The sequence below is a fragment of the Ochotona princeps genome, chromosome 16 (assembly GCF_030435755.1).
Source record: "Ochotona princeps isolate mOchPri1 chromosome 16, mOchPri1.hap1, whole genome shotgun sequence".
NCBI classification, from domain to species: Eukaryota; Metazoa; Chordata; class Mammalia; order Lagomorpha; family Ochotonidae; genus Ochotona; species Ochotona princeps.
In genome coordinates, this window is record NC_080847.1 from 23,116,887 (window position 1) to 23,139,446 (window position 22,560).

Below are 22,560 nucleotides of genomic sequence, written 5' to 3' on the forward strand. Positions count from 1 at the left end.
TGATGTGCTGTGTGATCCAGCTATCCCACTTCTAGGAATATATCCAAAGGAAATGATATCTGCATATGGGAAAGTGATCTACAATCTTATATTTATAGCAGTGCAGGTATAATAGCAAAGACATGAACATTAACAAAGTTGCTCGTCAAAAGAGGAGTGAATAAAGAAAGTGTGGTACATCTACTCCGTGGAATACTACTTAGCAATTAAAAAGGATGAAAATCCACTTTTACAATAAAATGGTTCTGACTAGAAATCATTATACTCAGTGAAACAACTCAATTGAAAATTATTGATATCATATATTCTTTATGATATAAGACAACCTTCATGGAAAATACAAGATCAAGAGATATAATCTAAACATGTATGTGCATATATTTATATAGAGGTACAGATTCATCAGGTTAAATATACCATGAAGTGAAGAAGTACATATCTCTGTTTCTGATTAAGAGATGGAATCCCAATTAAATTGTTAAATGTATCTTGAAAATAGAATTTACACCATTGTCTATAACTTCAGTGTCATGATATACTTTAATAGCTGAATGATGGGCTTGTTACTGATGTTGATGGACTATACCATTGTAATAATATAGGAGAAAAGAGTGAGAGGCCGAGAGAATGGGAAGGTGGAAGTGGAAATTCCAGAGCCTAAGGAATTCTGTCATGACAAATAAAAATTACTTAAAAATTAAAAAGCAAAAATCATGTCTTAAGCAGAGAAATAGAAAAAGCCAGGAACCAAAATGAAAGAACGCAAAGGTAGAAACTTTGCTGGTAAACAGATCGGAAATCCAAAGCAAACAATCAGAGTATTTGTATGAAAGAAAAAAATGGTGGAGCAAATCATTGCCTTTCAATAATAACCAGACAGCAAATGGCCTAATCTTTCCAAAATGTAGACACTGAGTGGATTAAAAATCTAGACTCATCTATGTCCTGCCTACTAGAAACACATCATGAAAAACAACAAACAGATTGAAAGCAAAAGGATGAAGAAAGATACTCCATGCCAATGGAAACGAAAAATGAGCATGTGAAGGCATTCTAGTATCAGACTAAATAAAATATAATAGCAACAGGGCCCGGCGGCATGACCTAGCAGCTAAAGTCCTCGCCTTGAATGCCCCGGGATCCCATATGGGTGCCGGTTCTAGTCCCGGCAGCTCCACTTCCCATCCAGCTCCCTGCTTATGGCCTGGGAAAGCAGTCGAGGATGGCCCAAAGCTTTGGGACCCTGCACCCGCGTGGGAGACCTGGAAGAGGTTCCAGGTTCCCAGCTTCGGATTGGCACAGCACCAGCCCGTTGCGGCTCACTTGGGGAGTGAATTTTCGGATGGAAGATCTTCCTCTCTGTCTCTCCTCCTCTTTGTATATCCGGCTTTCCAATAATAATAAATCTTTTAAAAATATATAATAGCAACAACAACAAAGGATTAAGAGATGAGATGAAGAAGGGCATACCAATAATGATCAAGGGAACAGTTGAAGAAGAAGAAATTACTATGGTAAATGTATATGCATCTAATTTGAAACATTTTTTAATGCTATTCCCTTTAGGAAGAATATAGATTCCAGTGTGAGAATAATAGGAGGTATTGACACCCACTGTCATCAATTGACAGATCAACTAGACTGTAAACAACAAAATAACCCAGCTAATCTAACTACGAACCAAATGGGCAAATTATATGTACAGAACCTTTCATCCCACAGTTGCAGAATATACAATCTTTTCATCAGTTCATGGGAAATGCTCTAGATAGGTCACATGCTAAACCATAAAACAAGCCTCAGAAAATTGAAAAATTCAAAATCATATGGTTTATTTTTCAGATCAGTAGGAATGAAGCTGGAAATCAAAAACTGGAGACATTCTGTAAGTTATGAAAACACAGGAAGGCTGTGCAGTACACTAGTGAATGGTCAGTGAGTCATACAAGAACTCAAAAGGGAAACCAGAAACAATGCTGGGAATAAATGAAGTTGGTAACACAATGTATCAAAACTTATGGGATATTGGGCCTGGCGGCGTGGCCTGGTGGCTAAGGTCCTTGCCAGGAACCCATGTGGTCGCCGGTTCTGGTCCTGGCGGCTCCGCTTCCTCTCTGTCTCTCCTCCTCTCTGTGTATCTGACTTTGTAATAAAAATTTAAAAAAATGAAAATCTAAAAGAACAAATAAATAAATAGTAAAAAAAACCCCCAAAACTTATGGGATAGATCCACAGCAGTTTCTTATACACATAAAAAAGAAATCATCAAAGCATCAAATAAACTGTCCTTGCATGTCAGGCACCTAGAAAACAACAAACCAAACCCAAAGTTCTTAGAAAGAAATGAGTAAAATTAGAGAATAACAAAAAAAGATACATAAGACCAGTGATTTTGAAATACTAAAGAAACAAATAGATAACAACATTAGCCCCTAACCAAAAACAAACAAACAAACAAAAACAGAGACAGAAGGTGCAAATGAAAAAAGTCTGCTCTGAATGGATCTAAAAATTCTTAAGCTGCTTTTGAGGTCTCCAATACCAAGTTTCCTTTTACCTGCCTCTGGGAAAGTCACAGAGCACAAAAGCAGAGTTCCACAAGGAAGAAAACCTTGTGGAACAAGTTATTCAATAAATGAGTAGATGTGGATCTAGGGGTGGGAAGGGTTCAAGGGCTGGGAACCTGGCTGTCTGACTCAGCTGCTATAAGAGGCAGGGAGAACTTCCTGATCCCAGCAGGTGCAAACCTTCCATGATGTGGTTCTGTGCTGTGTTCCTGGCTTCTCTTGCTGCCTCCACAGCTTGGGGTGAGTCCTTCGAAACACGGGTACTGGTTGTGGGGCACATTAAAAAATGCTTAGATTGGGACAAGCTGAGTGAAGATACAAAGGGCGGTCGAAGTCTAATAGCTATGGTTCTGCAGGAGTGTGCACCTGTGGCCTTAGTGGATTCCAGCCTTACCTGGCCACTCGGAGAAGAGATGCATGGGACGGGGAAAAGAAGTTCAGGATCACAAGACCCTGAACCTGCTGTAACTCTCCCTGAATTTTTCATTGACTGTTTCTCTTCATGCTCACACTACAATCATCCTGCAAGTTACAAACACACAGGGAGTGCACTTACTCTTCAGGTGGATGATTCTCTTTGTTCCTCACTTTGCCACCTTTCAGTCTTGTAGAGTTCATGTCCTGTGGCTACACCCTACACAGCTCAAGGACACATGTCTGCAATGTGAAAAGCCCATCTGGAGTGTGGGTCAAACTGTTCACATCTGATATATCCTCTTTATCATTCTACATCCGACAGGGCAGACAACTGCACCACCTGTGGTGAACACCAAGCAGGGCAAGGTCCTGGGGAAGTTTGTCAGTATAGAAGGAGTGGCACAGCCCGTGGCTGTCTTCCTGGGAATCCCCTTTGCCAAGTCCCCGCTGGGATCCCTGAGGTTTGCACCACCAGAGCCTGCAGAGCCATGGAGCTACGTGAAGAACACCACCTCCTACCCTCCCAGGTAAGTCTTACATGGGGCTGGTGCTGACATCTTTCAGTGGAAGAGGTGGCTTCAGGATGATGCAAGGCAGAGTCATGGAAAGCCTCTGATTGGTTTCCATGATTTGTTAAGGTCTCCAAGAACATTATAGCATTCTCACAGCAGTCAATTACTCATACTCACAGTATGTTACTCAACATACATTTATTAAGCAACTGATGTGTGCCAGGCATGTTCTGGAATCTCAGAATCCATTGGTGAATAAAACAAAGATCCTTACCTTCATAGAGTTTGCCTTCTATTGATGGGAGAAAAACAATAAACATAGTGGAAATTCATATATGAATGAGGCAATATGCTACCATATAATTCTTTGTAATAAGTTGAGTAGGTGAGAGAGATAAAAAGTAATGATTTTACCTAATTGCCTGTCTTGGACATTGGCATAGCTGGGGTACTGTTGTGTGAGAGTCTTTGTGGAGGTGGGCTTATGTCAGTGTTTATTGTATAAGTTCACATATGTAGATGTGTGAGTACTGTAGATTTATTTATTTTTATTGGAAAGTCAGATATACAGAGAGGATGAGAGACAGAAAGGAAGATCTTCCATCCAATGATTCACTCTACACCTAATTTTGGGAAGATCAAGTGTGGTCATTTTTATGTGAATTGTTCCCATGAAGAATTTACACAAAAACCCCTATTGACCATTAATATGTAAAAACCTCCCATGTAAAATAAAATTATAGGTCCTAAGAAGTGAATTTTGGATATTGGATAGGTGTAGTATCATCTTATTGAATTAATAACAATATTAAGCGTAATTCTTTTTTAATTTTTATTATTTATTTATTTTTCATGTTTTAAAGAAATGTTAAGTCCCTTACTCTTGATTACCTGGAGAAAGATTTCTCAGGATGGAAGCTAGACATCATCTTGGTGCTCCTATTCTGCCCCCTGACTCCTGAGTGCTTTTGTTACTCCAGCTGCATTCTGTGGGCATTAAGGGTTACCTGTCTCGGAGTACTTCAGTATCAGCAAATGGTGCTTATATTGACCTTGTAACCATACATGCCATGTAGGTGACCTTGGCCATTATCTCTAAAAATAGCCTGTGCATCATTGAGAGGAACAGTCATTTAAACCAAGTATAATCTGTGCTGGTCTGTGATATCTGTCACCAGACACGCTATAGTCCTGGCCTGAGATGAGGGGATGATGAAATTTTAGCAAACCAGACATTTAGGCTCTTAGAGTAACCTCTTCCCTCACATGGACATGACAGATGCATTCTCAGATAAGATTGGACAGCAAGTTACCCAGCAAACGAGTGGCTGACACAACTGTGTTGTTGTGAAGTTGTTCCACAACAGTGTCACTCTAACCGATTGCAGACGTAATGCCAGCAGTGTTAGGAACTTGTCATGTGTAATAGAGGTTTTCTATGGACTAGAACATGTTTACCTGATGGAGAAACATTTTCATCCTGCATGCCATATAGAGGTAAGGCCATATAGAGGAGTGTAGTAAATATGTTCCAGGTGATTGATTGTATAGGAAGCCTCTTTTCCTTGTCTCAGAGTGTCTGGACACTCTTGGAAGAACAGTGGTGCCAAAGGATTTTCATCCTACATGGCCTTGGGAGAATTTAGTGTGTCCCAGTACCCACCCATAAACCTCAGGTCACCTCCTACCAATTGCAGTGACTTGACTGTTGAAACATTTACATCACTTACTACTTTAAGCTAGTCCAGGTTCAGTCCCAGGAAGCGTCTTGGTGAAATATTGTAATTCAGTGATGCTCTTCTCCCCAGGTGTCCTCAAATCACAACAGAGAGTTTACTGATGCCATTGTTTAATCCCCACATGAGGAATGTTACTCTTAAAATGTCTGAAGATTGCCTTTACCTAAATGTTTACACTCCCAGCAACTTGGCGAAGAAAAGCAGATTGCCGGTAAGCATGGGGACCCCTTTTCTTTAAGTCACAGTGTCTGGGATCACCTGCTGCAGAATGCAAGAGGATGCAGGTAGTTAGAGCAGTGGCGTCATTGTTCAAGTTGATTCAGGCTTCCCAAGGCTTCCTCTAAGCTTGGGAAACATAAACTTTTCTCATTACAGTTGTCCTCATGACACAAGGCATCTGGTTGGTGGTAAATCTTTGATGCACATTTAATTTTTCCAATTCTTTCATGCTAAAAAGGAATGACATGATTGTCCTTAGTAGTTATTGTAAGAATCTGATAGTCATAGCATCAAAGACTTAATTCCCAATTAAGTTAGAGAAAAGTCAATGACCGTACCCTTTACAAATTGAAAAACTGAGGTTTAAATGGGAGAGGAAGTTTGCACTTTATTTTTAGAGGCACCAAGCGCTCAGATATTTTGATCTTAAATCTGTCACCTTTGACGTGATCTTTAGAAGCAAATCTGACTATAACCTCTCCACTTGCTTGGTACCTGAAATAAGAAAGATTAGCACCTGAGATGAGAGTTTGAACCATGCAGCCGTGGACAGTCATTCATTCATTTCTGTATTTATTGTGTACTCAGTGTCCTCGCACATACCTAGAGAGAGTGTGATACTTGGGATTAGCATAAAGAGCAAACATAAAAGCAATGTGGCCGCACCGGGAGGAGGTGAGGGGCAAGATGGCGGCCAGCGGCCTTCAGCTGGCCGCGGCTGTGGGCGGTACGTTTGTGAAGCCCATTTTCAGTCGCGACCTGAACGAAGCCAAGCGGAGAGTGCGCGAGCTCTATCGCGCCTGGTATCGGGAGGTACCGAACGCAGTGCACTTATTCCAGCTAGACATCACCGTGCAGCAGGGACGGCATAAAGTCCTAGAAATGTTTATGAAGAATGCACATGTTACGGACCCCAGGGTGGTTGATCTTCTGGTCATTAAGGGAAAGATGGAACTGGAGGAGACCATTAATGTCTGGAAGCAACGCACACATATCATGCGGTTCTTCCATGAAACAGAAACACCGAAGCCGAAGGATTTCCTGTCCAAGTTCTATGTTGGCCATGACCCCTGAAGTCACTCATGCAAAGGTGCATGTTGTTATTTAATTATTTTAAATAAATTCAGCATGCTGCAAAAAAAAAAAAAAAGCAATGTGATACAACCTGTACCCTCATGGGCCTTGCCAACTGCACTACACAAAGACATGGTAATATCTTCACCCTGTAATTGATGATGGGAGCTGGGCACAGCCTGTAGCTCAGCCCCTGCTTTGGAGGCAGGTGGAATTAGATGTATAGATTAAACAGGTGTTCAGGAAACCCAAGGCTGGGAAATCTCCACCCAAAGCATCTGGGGTGTGCAGGACTTGAGAATTGAATTGTCTGAGTTCATCCTAGTTTTGCCTTCAATAAGCTGGAATATTTAGTCATTTCTTAGCTTCCATTAGCCTGTTTCCTCATGATAGAATAATTACAAGTGAGCATTCAATGAAGACTAACAAGCTATGTCTCAGTGCCAGGCTAAGTTCATAAAGCAAACATTTGTGCAAGGTAGTAACTGAAAGTAGGGATCTCACTGCTGACTTAAAAGAGCCCACTGACTGCTGTGTTCATGGGTTGCAATAAATGGTCACGGACAGCTCAACATGTGGCCTTGGAGCTGGATTAGTCTAGTCCATGTTCTGCTTTAACAGATCTGAAACTTCCAGGAGGCAAAACCCTCAGTTGTAACGTCCAATTGCTTAGCCCATGACTCATTTATTTTGTAGTGCTTATAGCAGTACTTGACATATAGTTCATGTGATGAATTATTCTTAATTTTAAACAATATTGTTTTAATGTTGGTTGTTTTTACCAGTCTCACTCTTTCCTGCTGTGTGAGCCTTTTAAATACACATTCCATGAGTGATGGCTTGTATCCATTTTCCTGTATTTGTCATGGTCCCTGACTTATATGTGGGAGGTTCTCATATATCAGGTAAATAATTGAAGACTCTGGGGCCCGGCGTGATAGCCTAGTGGCTAAAGTCCTCGCCTTGAACGCACTGGGATCCCATATGGGCACCAGTTCTAATCCTGGCAGCTCCACTTCCAGCTCCCTGCTTATGACCTGGGAAAGCAGAGGCGGAGAGCCCAAAGCCTTGGGACCCTGCACCTGCGTGGGAGGTCTAGAAGAAGTTCCTGGCTCCTGGCTTTGGATCGGTGCAACACCGGCCGTTGCAGTCACTTGGGGAGTGAATCACTGGACAGAAGATCTTCCTCTCTGCCTCTCCTCCTCTCTATATATCTGACTTTACAATAAAAATAAGGAAGTTAAAAAAATAATTGAAGACTCTGGAGGAAGTGCCTTTATTCTGGGCATTGGAGTGAATAGGATTTGGAGTGTCAGGGAGGTAGAAGGGAGGCATATGAGGAGATCTTATTGGAAATGCATGTTTCTTGAAGTTATTTATGTACACTATCTATATATAAATTCTTTGGTATCCTCAAAGAATTTTCTCAAATGAAGCTGAAAAAAGGAAATACTTTAAAAATTCATGGAAACTTGATTTCAAAAGGGAATTTTTTTTATTGGAAAGTCAGATATATAGAGAGAATGAGAGACAGAGAGGAAGATCTTCTGTCCAATGATTCACTCCCCAAGTGACCACAACAGCCACAGCTAAGCCAGTCTGAAGCCAGGAGCCAGGAGCTTCTTTTGGGTCGTCCACTTGGGTTCAGGGTCCCAAGGCTTTGGGTTGTGCTCAACTGTTTTCCCAGGTGACCAGCAAGGAGCAGGATGGGAAGCTGGGGCAACTGGGGCACGAACCAGTGGCCATATGGGATCCTGGCATTTGTAAGGCAAGGACTTTAGCTGCTCGGCTCCCATGCCAGGCCTGGAAAATTGATTTTAAAATTTGTTTATTTGGGTACCCCAAAATAAAATCCTTGGAGTCTTTTTAAAATCATAATAATATGCATTTTCCATGAACTTCTTAAGACAAGTTCTCTTTCTTTTCTTTTTGGTTTTTTCTTTTTTGTTTTGTTTTGTTTTGTTACAAGATTTATTTTTTATTGGAAAGGCAGATTTACAGAGAAGAAAGACAAAGATCTTCCATCTGCTGATTCACTCCCCAAATGATCACAATGGCTAGAACTGAGCCAATCGGAAGCCAAAAGCCAGGAGTTTCTTCTGGGTGTCCCACATGGGTGTAGGAGTCCAAAGAATTGGGCCATTCTCTACTGCTTTCCCAGGCCACAAGCAGAGAGCTGGATGGGAAGTGGAGCAGCCAGTAAATGAACCGGCACCCACATGGCATCCTGGTAGATGGAAGGTGAAGTTTTAACCACCAGGCTATTACACTGGACCCAACAAGTTCTTTTTCATAAATATGTTGAGCTGGAACAGTGATGGCCTAGAGATGATGGAAGTGTTGGGGCAAAGAATAAACTTATCCTCTACCATTCCCATGATGGTGTTCTCAGTTTAAAGAGCCTTGGATGGAGATGGCATTCAGGACCTAGGACAATAGCAAAAGTAAACAAGCTATAGAGAGTCAAGTGTTTGCCTTGGTCAATCTGGGAGAGTTGGAGGAGGAGAATAAGTGCCTTTTGCAACTTGAGCACTACTGCATGTTGTGAACAATCTTCCTGAGCAAGAGGTGAGTGATCAAACCAGACAACATCTCAAGTCTTTGTTTGCTCTGCTTCTCATAAATATGCTTGCCTGCTCCCTCTGCAGGTGATGGTGTGGATCCATGGAGGTGGTCTATTGATTGGTTCAGCATCAGAGTATGATGGACTGACCCTGTCTGCCCATGAAAATGTGGTGGTGGTGACCATTCAGTACCGCTTGGGCATCTGGGGATTTTTCAGGTAAGTTGTTAGACTCTCCTTGCTTGGCATAGGTCCCAGAGTAGGAAGGCTTGGATCAAACACTAGTCCTGCGTGCCCTATGTTCCTTAATGAGGAATGCAAATCCCTTTATGATTTCTTGATTGGCCTCCACCTACCTTCACATTCCCTAGACACACTTGTCCTTGTATTATTTCCCCGACTTAGAATGTTTTCTGCACCTGTCCTATTCTTATTGGCGTTGCAAGGCCCAGCCCACATATTACCTCTTCTGGAAAGATCAACTCCTTTCCATTTGTGCTGCCCTGGCACACTGCATCCTTCTGCAGTGTCAGTCAGCACACAGCACAGCAGTTACACATTTGCAGTCTGTTCGTGGGAGAGGAAGGAAAGTGCAGGTTCATGTAGGGAGCACATGATGCTGCCTGAAGAGATGGAAGGAGCACCTGACCTCATGGGTAATACTCCCTGTGGGAGAGCTGGGGTCCACTTTGTCCATGTCCTGTTTGGAATATGGCACATAGGAATCAATGCTAAATTTCTTCATTAGATCTCCAGAAGCACATGGTATTGGTTACCAGCAGACTGTAAATCCTGGGAACCTTTTCTGAGTGTACCTGGCTCAGAACATCAGGGGTCAGCCCTGAGATGGCTGACAGGGTGGTTGGAAGATTTAATCACCAGTAGATTCCTGTATGCCTGTAACTGGCAACCACAGACCAGTCATTGCTCAAATTCATCTTCTTCATTGTGGCCGACAGCTGACAACCATGTGTGAACATGGTTGTGCCTATGTTTCCTACTGGGGTAAAAGTGCTGCAAGGTCTCAGCCTACAGCCTTCCTCCTTATCCTTCCCTTACCTAGCTGCAGCAAGTTCTCAATTGCCCTGGTCACCTGGATGTTAGCATAATTTTCAGCAATGATCTTCACCAGATCTGGGCACAAACTAGTGCCCTTCCAACACAGACAATCTTGAGCTCACAAACCTCTTTGCATTACTTCATCTGCTGGTCTGTTGGCCACCTGCACCTTCTGTGCTGTTAATTCCCAGTGTCTTCATTGATCTCTCAGCTCCTGCCCTTTCCACATTTAGCCTCCAGGTGTCTTTGTCTCCCTCTCCAGTGGTGCTCTGAGTACAGTGGCAAGTACAGGGCTCCCTTTAAAAACCCAGACATCTGTCATGATATTCCTCCCTCCTCTACTGATGCTTAAAAGCTTCCCCTATCATTGGGACACTAGTACAACCACCTTTCAGGGCCACTTCACCAACAATGCCATCTTTTTCTATGGTGCTTCCTTCATTTGTTCAAGATAAAGGCCAGTGGATAGCTTGCACTCTATGTCAGCCACACCAAATTTGTTACAAGCCCTCTTGCTTCATTTTTCAAATATATTAAGACTCCAACCTCTTCCCACTTTCTCCTTGAAACCCCCATTCTCACCCCTCTGTTTCTGCCCTCGCTTATTAGTATAGCCACTTTGTTTCACAACCCTCCTTCTTCAATACCCTTGCTGACCCACACAACAGTCAGAGAGATCATTTGAGACATAGATGGAGTTGTGCCTGTCTCCTCTGCACAAAATCCTTTGGTGGATTCCTCATTGCTTGCTATGACATCACAGACCTCGCCAAAGCTCACAGCCTCTACTGCTGCATCTGCTGCTCTCACATGTCCATTCACGGAGCCTAAGACCTTTAGGTCTCGTTGTTCTCCTGTCTGGAGACTCCTTTGGATATTTGCGTGACCCTTGTGTTCATTGCATTCAGTTCCTGATTCAAAAGCCACTATCCCAGAGATGTCATCCCTAGACATGTGACCTGAAATACCATCCAGTGTCTGCCCTAGATTTTCCGTTTGTTGTATTTCATGTGTCCTCCAAGCACTTTCACTGTCTGTTATTAGTTCTGGAATCATCTGTTTGTACTATATGGCATGAGCTCAGTGTACTGAGGGGTTGTGAATTGTTTTTCTCTGGTATTCTCTAACTCGTAGAGCATAGCAGGGCACATAGCAGATGTTCATTTCAGAGCTGTCAGGTATGTGAAGGCAGAGCTCAACACAGAACCATGTTGTGGAAATGGGAGGCAGGCAAAATGCCTGTGTCAGAGATTTGGAAGGCAGCCTTGTTCTGGAAGCCTGATTTGAGTGCCTGGTCCACTGTGGTCCTGGGAACCCTGCCATGACATCTGTGCTCCCCGCCCTGCTCTCTTATAGCACAGGAGATGAACACAGCCGAGGCAACTGGGGTCACTTGGACCAGGTGGCTGCACTGCGCTGGGTCCAGGACAACATTGCCAACTTTGGAGGGAACCCAAGCTCTGTGACCATCTTTGGAGAGTCAGCAGGAGCTGAAAGCGTCTCTGTTCTTGTAAGTGTCCCTGGCACCAGGCACCACCCCCAGTCTTGGTAGCTACTGATGGGACCTATTAGATAAAGACAGTGCAATTAAGTCATGGGAAATTTTGCATTCAAGTCCTGGATCCAGGCCCAAGTCTACTCACTGCACACCACTCAACATTGGAGAGATGAAGGTCAAATCCTGTCCTTAGTCTTCCAGGAAGCTTAGCGCTCATTATAATGCCCTTCAGAATTTTCCTGAAGACTGGCTGTATGTTTCTCCTTTTCTCCCTTGGTCGAGTTCTCTGTTTCTTTATCATCTCAACATTAGGATATTACCTTAAAAGTCTTGGGAGGAAATGTTGAGTGTTCATTTAAAAAATGTGGATACAAGGACCCGAGTTGGATTAAGTATCGTTGCTTTTCTTGAAGGTGGATGAATGGAAGAAGCTTCCTTTGAGGAATATGATGATTTTTAACCATGCTACAGAAAGAGAGATGCAGTGTGTGCAATTGAGGAATGAGATGATCTGGGGGCAGTGGGGAAGAAAGATTAGATTTCAGGGCAATATGGAGGGGACAAGATGTGGGCCACAAACACTGCCTTGGTGAACTGTCCTGCTATGTGGAAACTGCCTGAGAAGACAATGAGGGAAGATATAGAAGGTATGAGAGCCACAAGATACCCTCCAACTCCTTCAGCTTTGAGCTGGTCAGTCCTGTCACTGCCATTTCTTATAGATTTCAGAGTTCAATACTCATAGGGAAATATTTTTTATATGTTATAGTGTAAAAAAAGGGATAAGTACAGGTAAATCCAAAGACAAAAAGAGTCACCCGAAATCCCAACACCCAAATTAGTCAGGTAGATTTTTTTTTATGAATTTCTATATTCTGTTTTCCAAAGCGAACTCATCTGTATGACTCATTTTATTCCAAAAATTATCAAATATTATATTTCCCTGAATAATAAACACTTTCACATCCTTCCATAGTATTTTAGGACCAGGAGCAGATTAGGATACAAACCAGGCCACATGAGTAACTTTAGGTTCAATGGTGTCCAGGACCTCCAAGGAAATGGGCTAGAGGCAGTGACAGGTGGAGGAAGAGAAGCATGTCAGAGACCCTGTTTCCTCTAACAGGACTTCCACTCCTCTTCACCCTCCACCCAGGTTTTATCACCCCTGGCCAAGAACCTCTTCCATCAAGCCATTTCAGAGAGTGGCGTGGCCCTCACCCCTGGTCTCTTCAGGAAGGATGTCAAGCCCTTGGCTGAGGTAGGTCTCAGTTTGGAAAACTCTTTCATCCTTTTCTCTGCTTTCCTGAATCATCAGGCTTATTCCTTGCTGGGGTATCCAGCTGAACTCCTGGAAGCATCACACATGTGAAAATGGTTGACCAAGAAGGACATTGAGATACCTTATCCAGACTACCATCTCTACAACCAAGCAAACCAGAGCAGGGAGCAGAATTGATTTCCCAAGGTCATTAAATGACCAAGGACAGGCCTGGGGCCTAAGACCACAACCCTGAGCTACCAGTGCAGTACATTGCCCACTGTGCACTCTCCCGCAGTGTTCCAGGGCAGGGTATGCATGGACAGTGGACAGTGACTAAGGTTATGTCTCATCATCTTGGTTCTGGGGGATGCATTTGTGAGATGTAGACCAAGACTGGCTCCTCCCTTAGGGGCTTGTTGGAAGGTCTTTTTGCATGCTGGGTCACTGATTCATTCATTTAAGACATATTTTGGTTTTGCTCTCCCATTAGTATAAATTACAGAGGATCATAGAAAAAGTTTGTCTGAATACTGTATTATGCTATATAATTTCTTTAGGTAAATATTACATAATTCCATTCATAAGACATTGTACTTTAAGAATGCATAGGGCATGTATGCCCTGCAGGACTTAAAGAGCCCATAAAGTCATTTGGTTGGGCCCTGACAAGGCAACTGCGTGTGGGACTTGATATTAAATAAATGTTTAGCAAGCTAAATTTTAAGTTGTTAATTTGTATATCCTGTGGGTGGTGTTATAGGTATGTAAATGGCCCTTGACAGAAAAGGCATTCCCACCCTGCTGTAAAGCATAACAATGATAGTGATGAAGAACACGCCAGTGATTGCTCACTGTTAGGAGTTAGAGTAGAGCTTCATGACAAAGGATTGGCATGAAGCAATATTTTCTTGGGTGATAGATTTTGTATGTTTCCAAATCTGTTTTATGTATTTAAAAAATTAATTGACGATGTCAATACTGTGGCATAGGGATTTAAATTGCCTTCTGCAATGTTGGCATCCCATACAGGTGCTGATTTGTGTTCTGGCTGCTTCACTTCCCATCCAGCTCCAGTGCTAACAGCTGGGAGAGCAGTGTTAAATGGCTAAAGCACTTGGGCCCCTGAGCCTATGTGGGAGACCTGGAAGAATGTCCTACTATTGCAGTCATCTAGGGAGTAAACCAATAGATGGAAGATCTCTATTTCTCTCTCTCCCTCTCTCTCTCTTTCTTTTCCTCACCCCGTGTGTGTGTGTGTGTGTGTGTGTGTGTGTGTGTGTGTAGTTCTGACATTCAAATAAAAACATTTTTAAAAATCCTGTCTTCTAGCTATTTAGAAATAAGTAATTAATTGTTGTCAACCATAGCCATCACAAGACTTATCTGGATCATAGCATAGATGGTAAGAGATTAAGTTAGTTGTGAGTTATAATAACCCAGCAGTTGATGGCAATCTAGTAAGAATTCACAAAACTTCACACATTAGGGGGCAAAGGCAAGCAATGAACTAGTCCTATAGTTGCTACAAGCCATATGTTGACAATTGGAGAACGCAAGAGTCTTAAATAGACGGACAGAGAAATCCAATAATTTAGTAAATGAGGAAGACATGAACCCTGCCTCAGAATAGTGAGGGTGTCTATCCAGTGAAGTCTAGCAAAAACTGAAGAGGGAGATGGCAAACATGCCGGTCGGGAGCCTGGTCAATGCTGCAGACTGAGCAGTTACAGGCTGACTTTTCCCTAGAAAAGCTTCTTTTCTGAGCTTCAGTTAAGAATCTGTCACCTATTCTGTTCTATATAGAATCTAATGGAATATACTGAAAGTCACTCCTCAAGCGTGTTAAGAAGCTGGGAGATCTCTGTGGCTCTTAATCTCAGAGATTTATTTAAATCAATAGATCCAGCTTAGAAATTCTCATTTATGAACACTTTATAAGTCAATTGAAATAGAGTACATAGTTTGCCACATAAACATGTACATGTATACCAGATAACATATATTATAAGACCAAATAGCTTTTGTAACAGCTTTTTGAAAAAATCTTTAAGTGTCATGCTTTATGTTCTAGGCTCAATGTCTTCTAATACTCTTAGAATTTCCAGCAACTGGTAAAGTACAATTGTTTTTGTTTTTTTTTAAGTCCACCACTTCTATCTAAAGCAACTGTAATATTTTCAAAAGCCAAGTAAGTTTAAATCTTAATTCAGAATTGTCATTACTAGACGAAATTATGACTCCATGGAGACTTAACGTTTACGTGCCCTGCATGGGTTCATGTCCTATTGCCACATGTTAGTCTTGTCATTGTCTCTATGTTCTAATGGACCTAGATAACAATTTCATATAGCTCAGCTTCATGTGTTGTGTTCACTGAGTTTGTTTCCAAACTTGAGCTTAAAAGGAATTATTTCAAACTGAAAAAATCTAATCCATAACCTTAAACTAAACTGCTCAAGTCGAATGTTCAACACAATGTTTCTCATATCTAAATTCTAAAATGCAAACATTCAAATTAGTGTTTCCAACTGATCCCATTACACACTAGGTTGGGAAAGATTATAATTGTCTTTATTTTGTCATCTAGACTTCAACAAGAAGGAACATTCGGAGCCCAGACAACCCACCAGGCACCTCCGATGACTTCTGTATTCTACTGGGGACCCTTAGACCGACCCCCAGAGGAGTACCTAGCTGCTGCCCTTGAACTACGGCCTCTGTCAGCAGGAAGCAGTTAAGAACGAACGACGTCCCTGTCCCCCTTAACAGCAGTTAAGGTCACTTCTTCTGGGGGGTGGAATGTGAGAGGAGTTAGACTGGGTGGTAGGCAGTTAGGGTATTCTGGGTCCCCAAGTCATTTTTCTTCCCAAATATAAAGGGGTATTTTCCCCACCATGTCTTGGATTCACCAGAACACGTCTCTCCCAAGACAAATGCATATTTTATCAGGAGTGTTTCCCCCAGGAGACAAGGGTGACATTAACATATCTATTCCCCACCTGAAGCCTCCACCCAATTCTGTCTCCAGCCATTGCCAAGGGGGAGGGCTTCAGACTGGCCTCTTTATCATTAGAAAGGGACCAAGGAAGTTGGCCAGTGACACCTTGCTGGCCTTTTGTCCCAAGGCCAGGTACCATGGAAACCAGGAATTTCCTTTGTTTATGGAGAAACATCTTTGAGGGGAACCTTTAAAAGATGCTTTCTCCACCATTAATATGGGTTTTTCTCTCTTGCCTTTCCCCCTGCCACTATGGCAGAGGATCTCGAGGCCCCCTCCCATCACTAGGATGGGAGTCTACTTTCTCAACTATTTCTAATAAATCTTACTTTAAAACTAAAAAAAAAAAAAAAAAAAAAAAAAAAAAAAAAAAAAAAACCATAGCCATCTTCCTCTGCTATAGAACATTAGAAGTTATTCCTGCTGGCCAACTGCACCCCTGTTCTGCTGCCAACCCTCTGCCTACCCGTGTTCTGCTTCCTTCTTCCTAGTCTCCAGAAATGATTATCCCACTCTTGATTCCTTGAAGTCAACTTTTTTCTTTCAATATTAAGTGAGAATGCTTGTGTTTGTCTTCCTATGGCTGATTTGTTTATTTTACTTAGCTGAGTATCTTCTGGTTTATGCTCCTGCCAATGCCAACATTTTACTTTTTTATGGCTTGATGCTTTAACTGTGTGTGTGTGTGTGTGTGTGTGTGTGTGTATCTCACATATTCTTTGTTCATCTGTCAATGGACACCTGGATTGACCCCAGATCTTGGCTAATGTGAGTAGTGATGCAATGGATATGTCAGTGCATACGTGTGTATCTTTGATATACTGACTTGACTTTGGCTGTCTTCTCGTTAGTAGGATTGCTGTATCATTTGAAAGCTCTAATTCCTCTGTTTTGAGACACTCCATTCTGTTTTCCACAATGGGTTTACTAACTCACATTCCCACAAAAGTGTATGAGTTTCCTTTCTCCACACCCTCACCATTCTAACTTGACTTGGATTTGGATTTTGGCTTTGGATTACCTCATGTTGGTTTGCACTTCGTGACGATTAGTGATGCTGCACATTTTGCTGTGTACTTGTTAGTCATTTGTATATTTTTCTTTCCAGAAATATCTTTCTGTGTCATATATCCACTTTTTCAAAGATTTATTTATTTATTTATTGTTGGGAAGGTAGACTTACAGAAAGAATGGAGAGAGATCCTCCATTCAATGGTTCACTTCTCAAATGGCCTCAACATCTGGAACTAAGCCAATCCAAAGCGAGCCGTTTCTTCTGGGTCTCCCATATAGGTGAAGGGTCCCAAACCCTTGGGCAATCCTCTGCTGCTTTCCCAGGTCACAAGCAGAGAGCTGGATTGGAAGTGAAGCTGCTGGGACATGAACTGGTACATATGGGATGCTGACACTTGCAAGTGGAGGATTAATCTGTTGAGCCACTGTACCAGCCCTAATGTATCCATTTTTAAAACCAGATTATTTGGTTTTCTATTCTTTTGTTCATCTTTTATATATATTTATATATTCTGGCTACTAACCCTTTATTGAGTGAATAGTTTACAAGTATTTTCTCCCATTCTTTAGGTCACACTTTCACTCTGTTAACTTTTGATTTGCTTTTTAATGTGAAGTAATACTGTTTGCTGATTTTTGTTCCCATGGTTTGTTCTGGCTGCTTCTATTCAAAACCGATTGATTTAGAATTCATGTATTTATTTCTGCTTTGTTTATTCCTTTGGTCTGTGTGTCTGTTTTTATGCCAGTACAATGTGATTTTGTTTACTGTAACTTTGTAGTTTGTTCTGGAGTCAGGTATTTTGATGTCTCCAATTTGGTTGATTTTATTCAGATTTGCTTTGGCAATTGTAATTTCATACAAGTTTGGGTAGTTCTTTGAAGAATTTTATGGAATTATGTAAAGTCAATAGATCATTTTGGATAACACAGATATTTTAGTACTTTTAATTATTCCAGTTTTTGTATCCAGGATATTTTTTCCATTTGTGTGTCTGCATGTATGTTTTCTTCATTTTTTCGTTAGTGGTGTACACTTTTTTCATTATTAGCATCCATCAGTTACTTCATTAAGCTTATGTGTAGTTATTTTATTTTTATAGTTATTTTAAATGAAATTATTTCTGAGAAATTTCTTGTTGGTAACTAACCCTGCTATTGGTTTTTCTATTCCTCAACTTTACTAAATTTACTAGGTCCAACAGTTTTCTGGTGAATCCCTTAGGTTTTCTATATATGAGAGAGTTTTTTAAAATTCTGTGTAAAATTGAGTAAAGATAAGCTTATTTTTGTGCAAAAACAAGAAATCTAGGCACAGACTTCTTTCATAATTTACAATAAACATTTTTCATAAATGTTCTGAGGAGTTCTAAATATTTTTCACCAAAGTAAATTTCTATTTTAATTCCTTCCCTTCACACAAAAAAATCTTTTTTTAAAGATTTATTTATTTTTATTACAAAGTCAGATATACAGAGAGGAGAGACAGAGAGGAAGATCTTCTGTCCGATAATTCACTCCCCAAGTGACCTCAATGGCCAGTGCTGCGCCAATCTGAAGCTGGGAACCTGGAAGCTTTTCCGGGTCTCCCACGTGGGTGCAGAGTCCCAAAGCTTTGGGCTGTCCTCGACTGCTTTCCCAGGCCACAAGCAGGGAGCTGGATGGGAAGTGGAGCTGCCAGGATTAGAACCAGCACCCATATGGGATCCTGGGGCTGGTGCATTCAAGGCGAGGACTTCAGCCGCTAGGCCAGGCTGCTGGGCCCACAAAAAAATTCTTTATTTTATGACACAGTTTAATAGGCATTGGTGTTTCCTCCCCCTTCCTCCCCCCATTGTTCTCCTCTCCAGTCTTTCACTAGGTGTCTTCCCAGTGCCCTCAGAAGTCCATCATACTGCCATTGATGTGTCTCCCAACAATGTAGGGGCTTATCTGTTGTTTCATTGTGAGTCCACCTTGTAAAATTCCTTCCTTTTTAATTATATCATTCCAATTCTTCATGATACTTTGAACAAATTGATGTTCATTCTTTAAATATTTGGGAAAATTTCAGTAAAACATTCTGGCCCTTTTCTTTATTGGTAGACTTTTTGTTATTAGTTCAATCATATCACTCTTTATTGGTCTGTTTAGCTTTCTAATATTTGTAGTTACCTTTTGGAAGGTATTATGAATCCAGAAATTTTATCCACTTCTAGGCTTTCCAATTTGTTGAAGTACAGTTTATGATAGTTTTTAAAATTATCCTTTACTTTCTGTAATTTTAGCTATAATGCTTTCTTTTTATCTATGATTTTGTTCATTTTGGATTTTCTGTCTATTTCTTCTTCAGTGAAACTAAAGGTTTGGCAGTTTTATTTATCTTCTCACATGTACAAATCTTCTTTCCATTGATCTTTTATATTACTTGTTTTACAATATCCATTTATTTTCAGTTGAAAGGCAATTTTACAGAGAATTGGAGAGATAGAAAGAGAAGGTTTTTCATCCATTTGTTCACTCCCAAAATGGCTACACTGGCTGGAGCTGAACTAATCCAAAGCTAGGAGTCAGGGACTTTTTCCAGGGCTCCCACTTGGCAGCAGAGACCCAAGGACTTGGGCTATCCTCTGCTGCTTTCCCAGACGTAAGCAGAGAATTCCCAGACGTAAGCAGAGAGCTGGACTGTACGTGGAATAGCCAGGACATGAAACAGCACCGCTATGGGATGCCTGTGCAACAGGCAGGAGGAACAATGTGTTATATCACTGCTCCAGTCCCTGTTTTATTTATTTTTATTTCATTTATTTCTATTTGGCCTTTGTATATCTTTCCTTCTACTAATACTAGATTTAGTTTGCTATTACATTTCTTGTTCCTTGGGTTGCATCAGTAGATTGTCTATTTGAAATCTTTCTGTTTTAAAACATAGGTGCTTATTGCTATAAATGCCCCCTTAATATTGTTTTTTTTTTCCTGTATTACTTAGGTTTTGGTATGTTGTATTTAAATTTTCATTTGCTTTGATTCCTTTATGGTCTCATTCAGCATTCAAGAACAATGATTTTAAATTTCCAAGTACTAGTGCATTTGTGCAATTTCTAATCTTCTATTTGTTGAGTTCCAGTTTTATTCTAATGTGGCTAAAGACGGCTTATTAGATAATTTTCACAATTTTGAATTTTTTAAGACATGCTTTGTAACCTAGCATGTCATATATTCTAGAAAACTGCTTTCAGAATTTGGTTTTGAAATAAAAAAATTTCCTATAGAAACGTTAGTTTTTTCTTTTGGTTTTCTAGGCATCTCTAGTTGGTGCTCTTGCCAATGGCCAATTATTTTTAATGTAACCATGCACCTACCTCCCACTTGAAGCTTCCCTTTTAGTGGAGAAGATAGGCCAATGAGTATATATAATCATGCAAATCATAAAATATCAACTAGGTCAATAGCAATGTATGTAGTAAAACCCAAAAACAGTAGTCCAGGAGTAGGAATTTGTTATTAGAAGAGTTTTCCTGAAAATTCATCAGTAAGTCAGGATCATAAACTTGATTAAAAATTTACTTAGTGAAAAAGAACATACTAGGGGGATGCTGTAGAGTTTGTAAATGTGCTATGGCAGCAGGGAGTATCTGAACTGTGAGAAAAGGTTTATGTTGCCAGAGCTGAAAGAGAAACCTCCTGATTTCTTTGATTTAAGCATTGGGGCACTGGCACGTGTCATGCTATATTGGACCCTAGAGAAGCCACAGAACCCATATGTGCTAGTGTATTTTCAGCTATCCCATGATGCCTTTAGAAGTTGTGTTTGAGTCTGAAAAAAAATTTCTTTCTATACTGATGAAAAGCAACAGCATCACTCTGGAACATTACTATTGCCTCTGGTCTCTGCAGCAAATTGCTATTGCAGCTGGGTGTAAGACCACCACCTCAGCGGTCATGGTTCATTGCCTGCGCCAAAAGACAGAAGATGAGCTCCTGGAGACAACACTGAAAATGGTAGGACTCCCACTCCAGGGGCCCCACCTGGCGGCCTTCCACCCTTTCAGCTGTCCTCATGCCTTGGAAAATCAGACAGGGACTGTTTCTCACCTCCTAGGATTAGTGTCAGCTTCTGGATCTGAATGGGAAGGGAGGGGTCTTATTTCCCCCTTTTTATTGTGAAATATATCAAATGTCAAAAAAGCAAAAACAACATGATGAAAACTGCATAATAATCCCGGAGCATTGTCAGAACATAATATTTTGTTAACTCTTGTTTCCAGATACATTTTTATGAAATTAAAATTTTCTATTCCAGAAGTAAGCACCATCCTGAATGTGGTGATGGGAATATTAGACACAAAGATTTTCTAAAAGGTATCACAATTTATCTTGATTGATTAGACAGCTAAATTATAAATGAGTAGGGGTTCAATTTTCTAGATATTTTGAAACTGTATCCATTATGATTCTTGGATTGGAATTTGGATTTGGATACTATTTGAGCGTATTCCCATGAGCTGATGCATTAGAAAATTTGCCCCCAGGGTGGTAGTGTTGGGAGTTGATGAAGAAACTTTGAGAGTTGGTACCTAGTGGGAAGTCCTAAAGTGACTGCCCTACAACTGCCCTCACAGGGGTTAGGATAACTCTTGGGGACATCTGGGCTCTCTGAAGAGCAGGTTGCCACACAAGTGAGCCTGAATGGCTCTCTAGTTTCCTCTATCACTTCCCTCTCCTGCCATTTACAATGCAGACCTCACAGAGCAAGGACATGTTTTTGGACTTCCAGCCTCCAAATATGTGAGATAAGTAACTCTCTTATCTCCATAATTTATCCTCCCTTAGGCTGACAGACTGTTGTACCCACTATCAAGCATCCATTCACTGCTCTGTCACCTATTTGTCCAAACATTCGTTCAACCAACCAGTTCTCATTATTGATACATCTATTGAAATTCTTCCATCACTCTAGTATCAATCCATTCATGTCTTATTCATCTGTTTTTAATCTGTCATCACCAAGCCACCATGTATGTACACTCCATCATCCATTTTTCTACAAGAAATGATTCATTCATCTCTTATCTGCTGAATATTGGCCCTGTATCCAATATATGCTTTGGAAACAGTGATGTTCCATGCACCAAGCAACTCTAACATCCATCCATTCATCCATCCATCCTTCTATCCATCCATCTTAAAAGCTTGAGTGTGTATTGGCAATGGATTGGACATGGGCTGTGCTCGTAAAACATTATCCAAGGAGAAACACAATCCTGTATTTTCTGAGTTACATATAGTGGAAGTTTACAAAGAGTGCTCATTCTGAGATGGCTCCCAGGAAAAGTGATGTTTCAAGATTGATGAATGGTCCTGACGGTCTGTCATCTCAGGGCTGATCAGCAGGACAAATTCCCAGACAACAGCATCCAAGACCAATAGAGATCATTCTGTCTGTGGGAGAGGGTGTGACTATGGGCTCAGATCTTGGATTCTCTATTTGAACTCTGGGTACTTGAGAATACTCCTGGATGCAGGCCTCTAAGTCGAAGGGTTGTGTCAAGTGTAGACTGCCCTCACAGATCATCAAACTCTAGGAAAGTGGCCAAAATCCAGAAATAAGGAAAGCACAATTCTCTAATACAGTTTTCTGGTAACTGAAATGTCAA

The 22,560-nt window shown here is 41.1% G+C and overlaps 2 protein-coding genes across 2 annotated transcripts in view; both read left to right on the plus strand.

The window, feature by feature from the left end:
* The first annotated feature begins 2,755 nt into the window (after positions 1 to 2,755).
* The window catches only part of LOC101524472 (liver carboxylesterase 1-like), a 29,690-nt gene continuing 9,885 nt past the window's right edge, over positions 2,756 to 22,560 (plus strand). The window contains exons 1-7 of the mRNA XM_004583863.3: positions 2,756 to 2,807; positions 3,307 to 3,511; positions 5,305 to 5,446; positions 9,177 to 9,310; positions 11,507 to 11,660; positions 12,805 to 12,909; positions 20,801 to 20,905. Of these exons, the coding sequence (XP_004583920.3) occupies positions 2,756 to 2,807; positions 3,307 to 3,511; positions 5,305 to 5,446; positions 9,177 to 9,310; positions 11,507 to 11,660; positions 12,805 to 12,909; positions 20,801 to 20,905 (897 nt within the window). The remainder of the gene's footprint in view (positions 2,808 to 3,306; positions 3,512 to 5,304; positions 5,447 to 9,176; positions 9,311 to 11,506; positions 11,661 to 12,804; positions 12,910 to 20,800; positions 20,906 to 22,560) is intronic.
* On the plus strand, positions 6,124 to 6,595 carry LOC101535622 (NADH dehydrogenase [ubiquinone] 1 alpha subcomplex subunit 6). Its single transcript, XM_058674442.1, has one exon. The coding sequence runs from the start codon at positions 6,142 to 6,144 to the stop codon at positions 6,526 to 6,528; it is 387 nt and encodes a 128-aa protein (XP_058530425.1). The 5' UTR covers positions 6,124 to 6,141; the 3' UTR covers positions 6,529 to 6,595.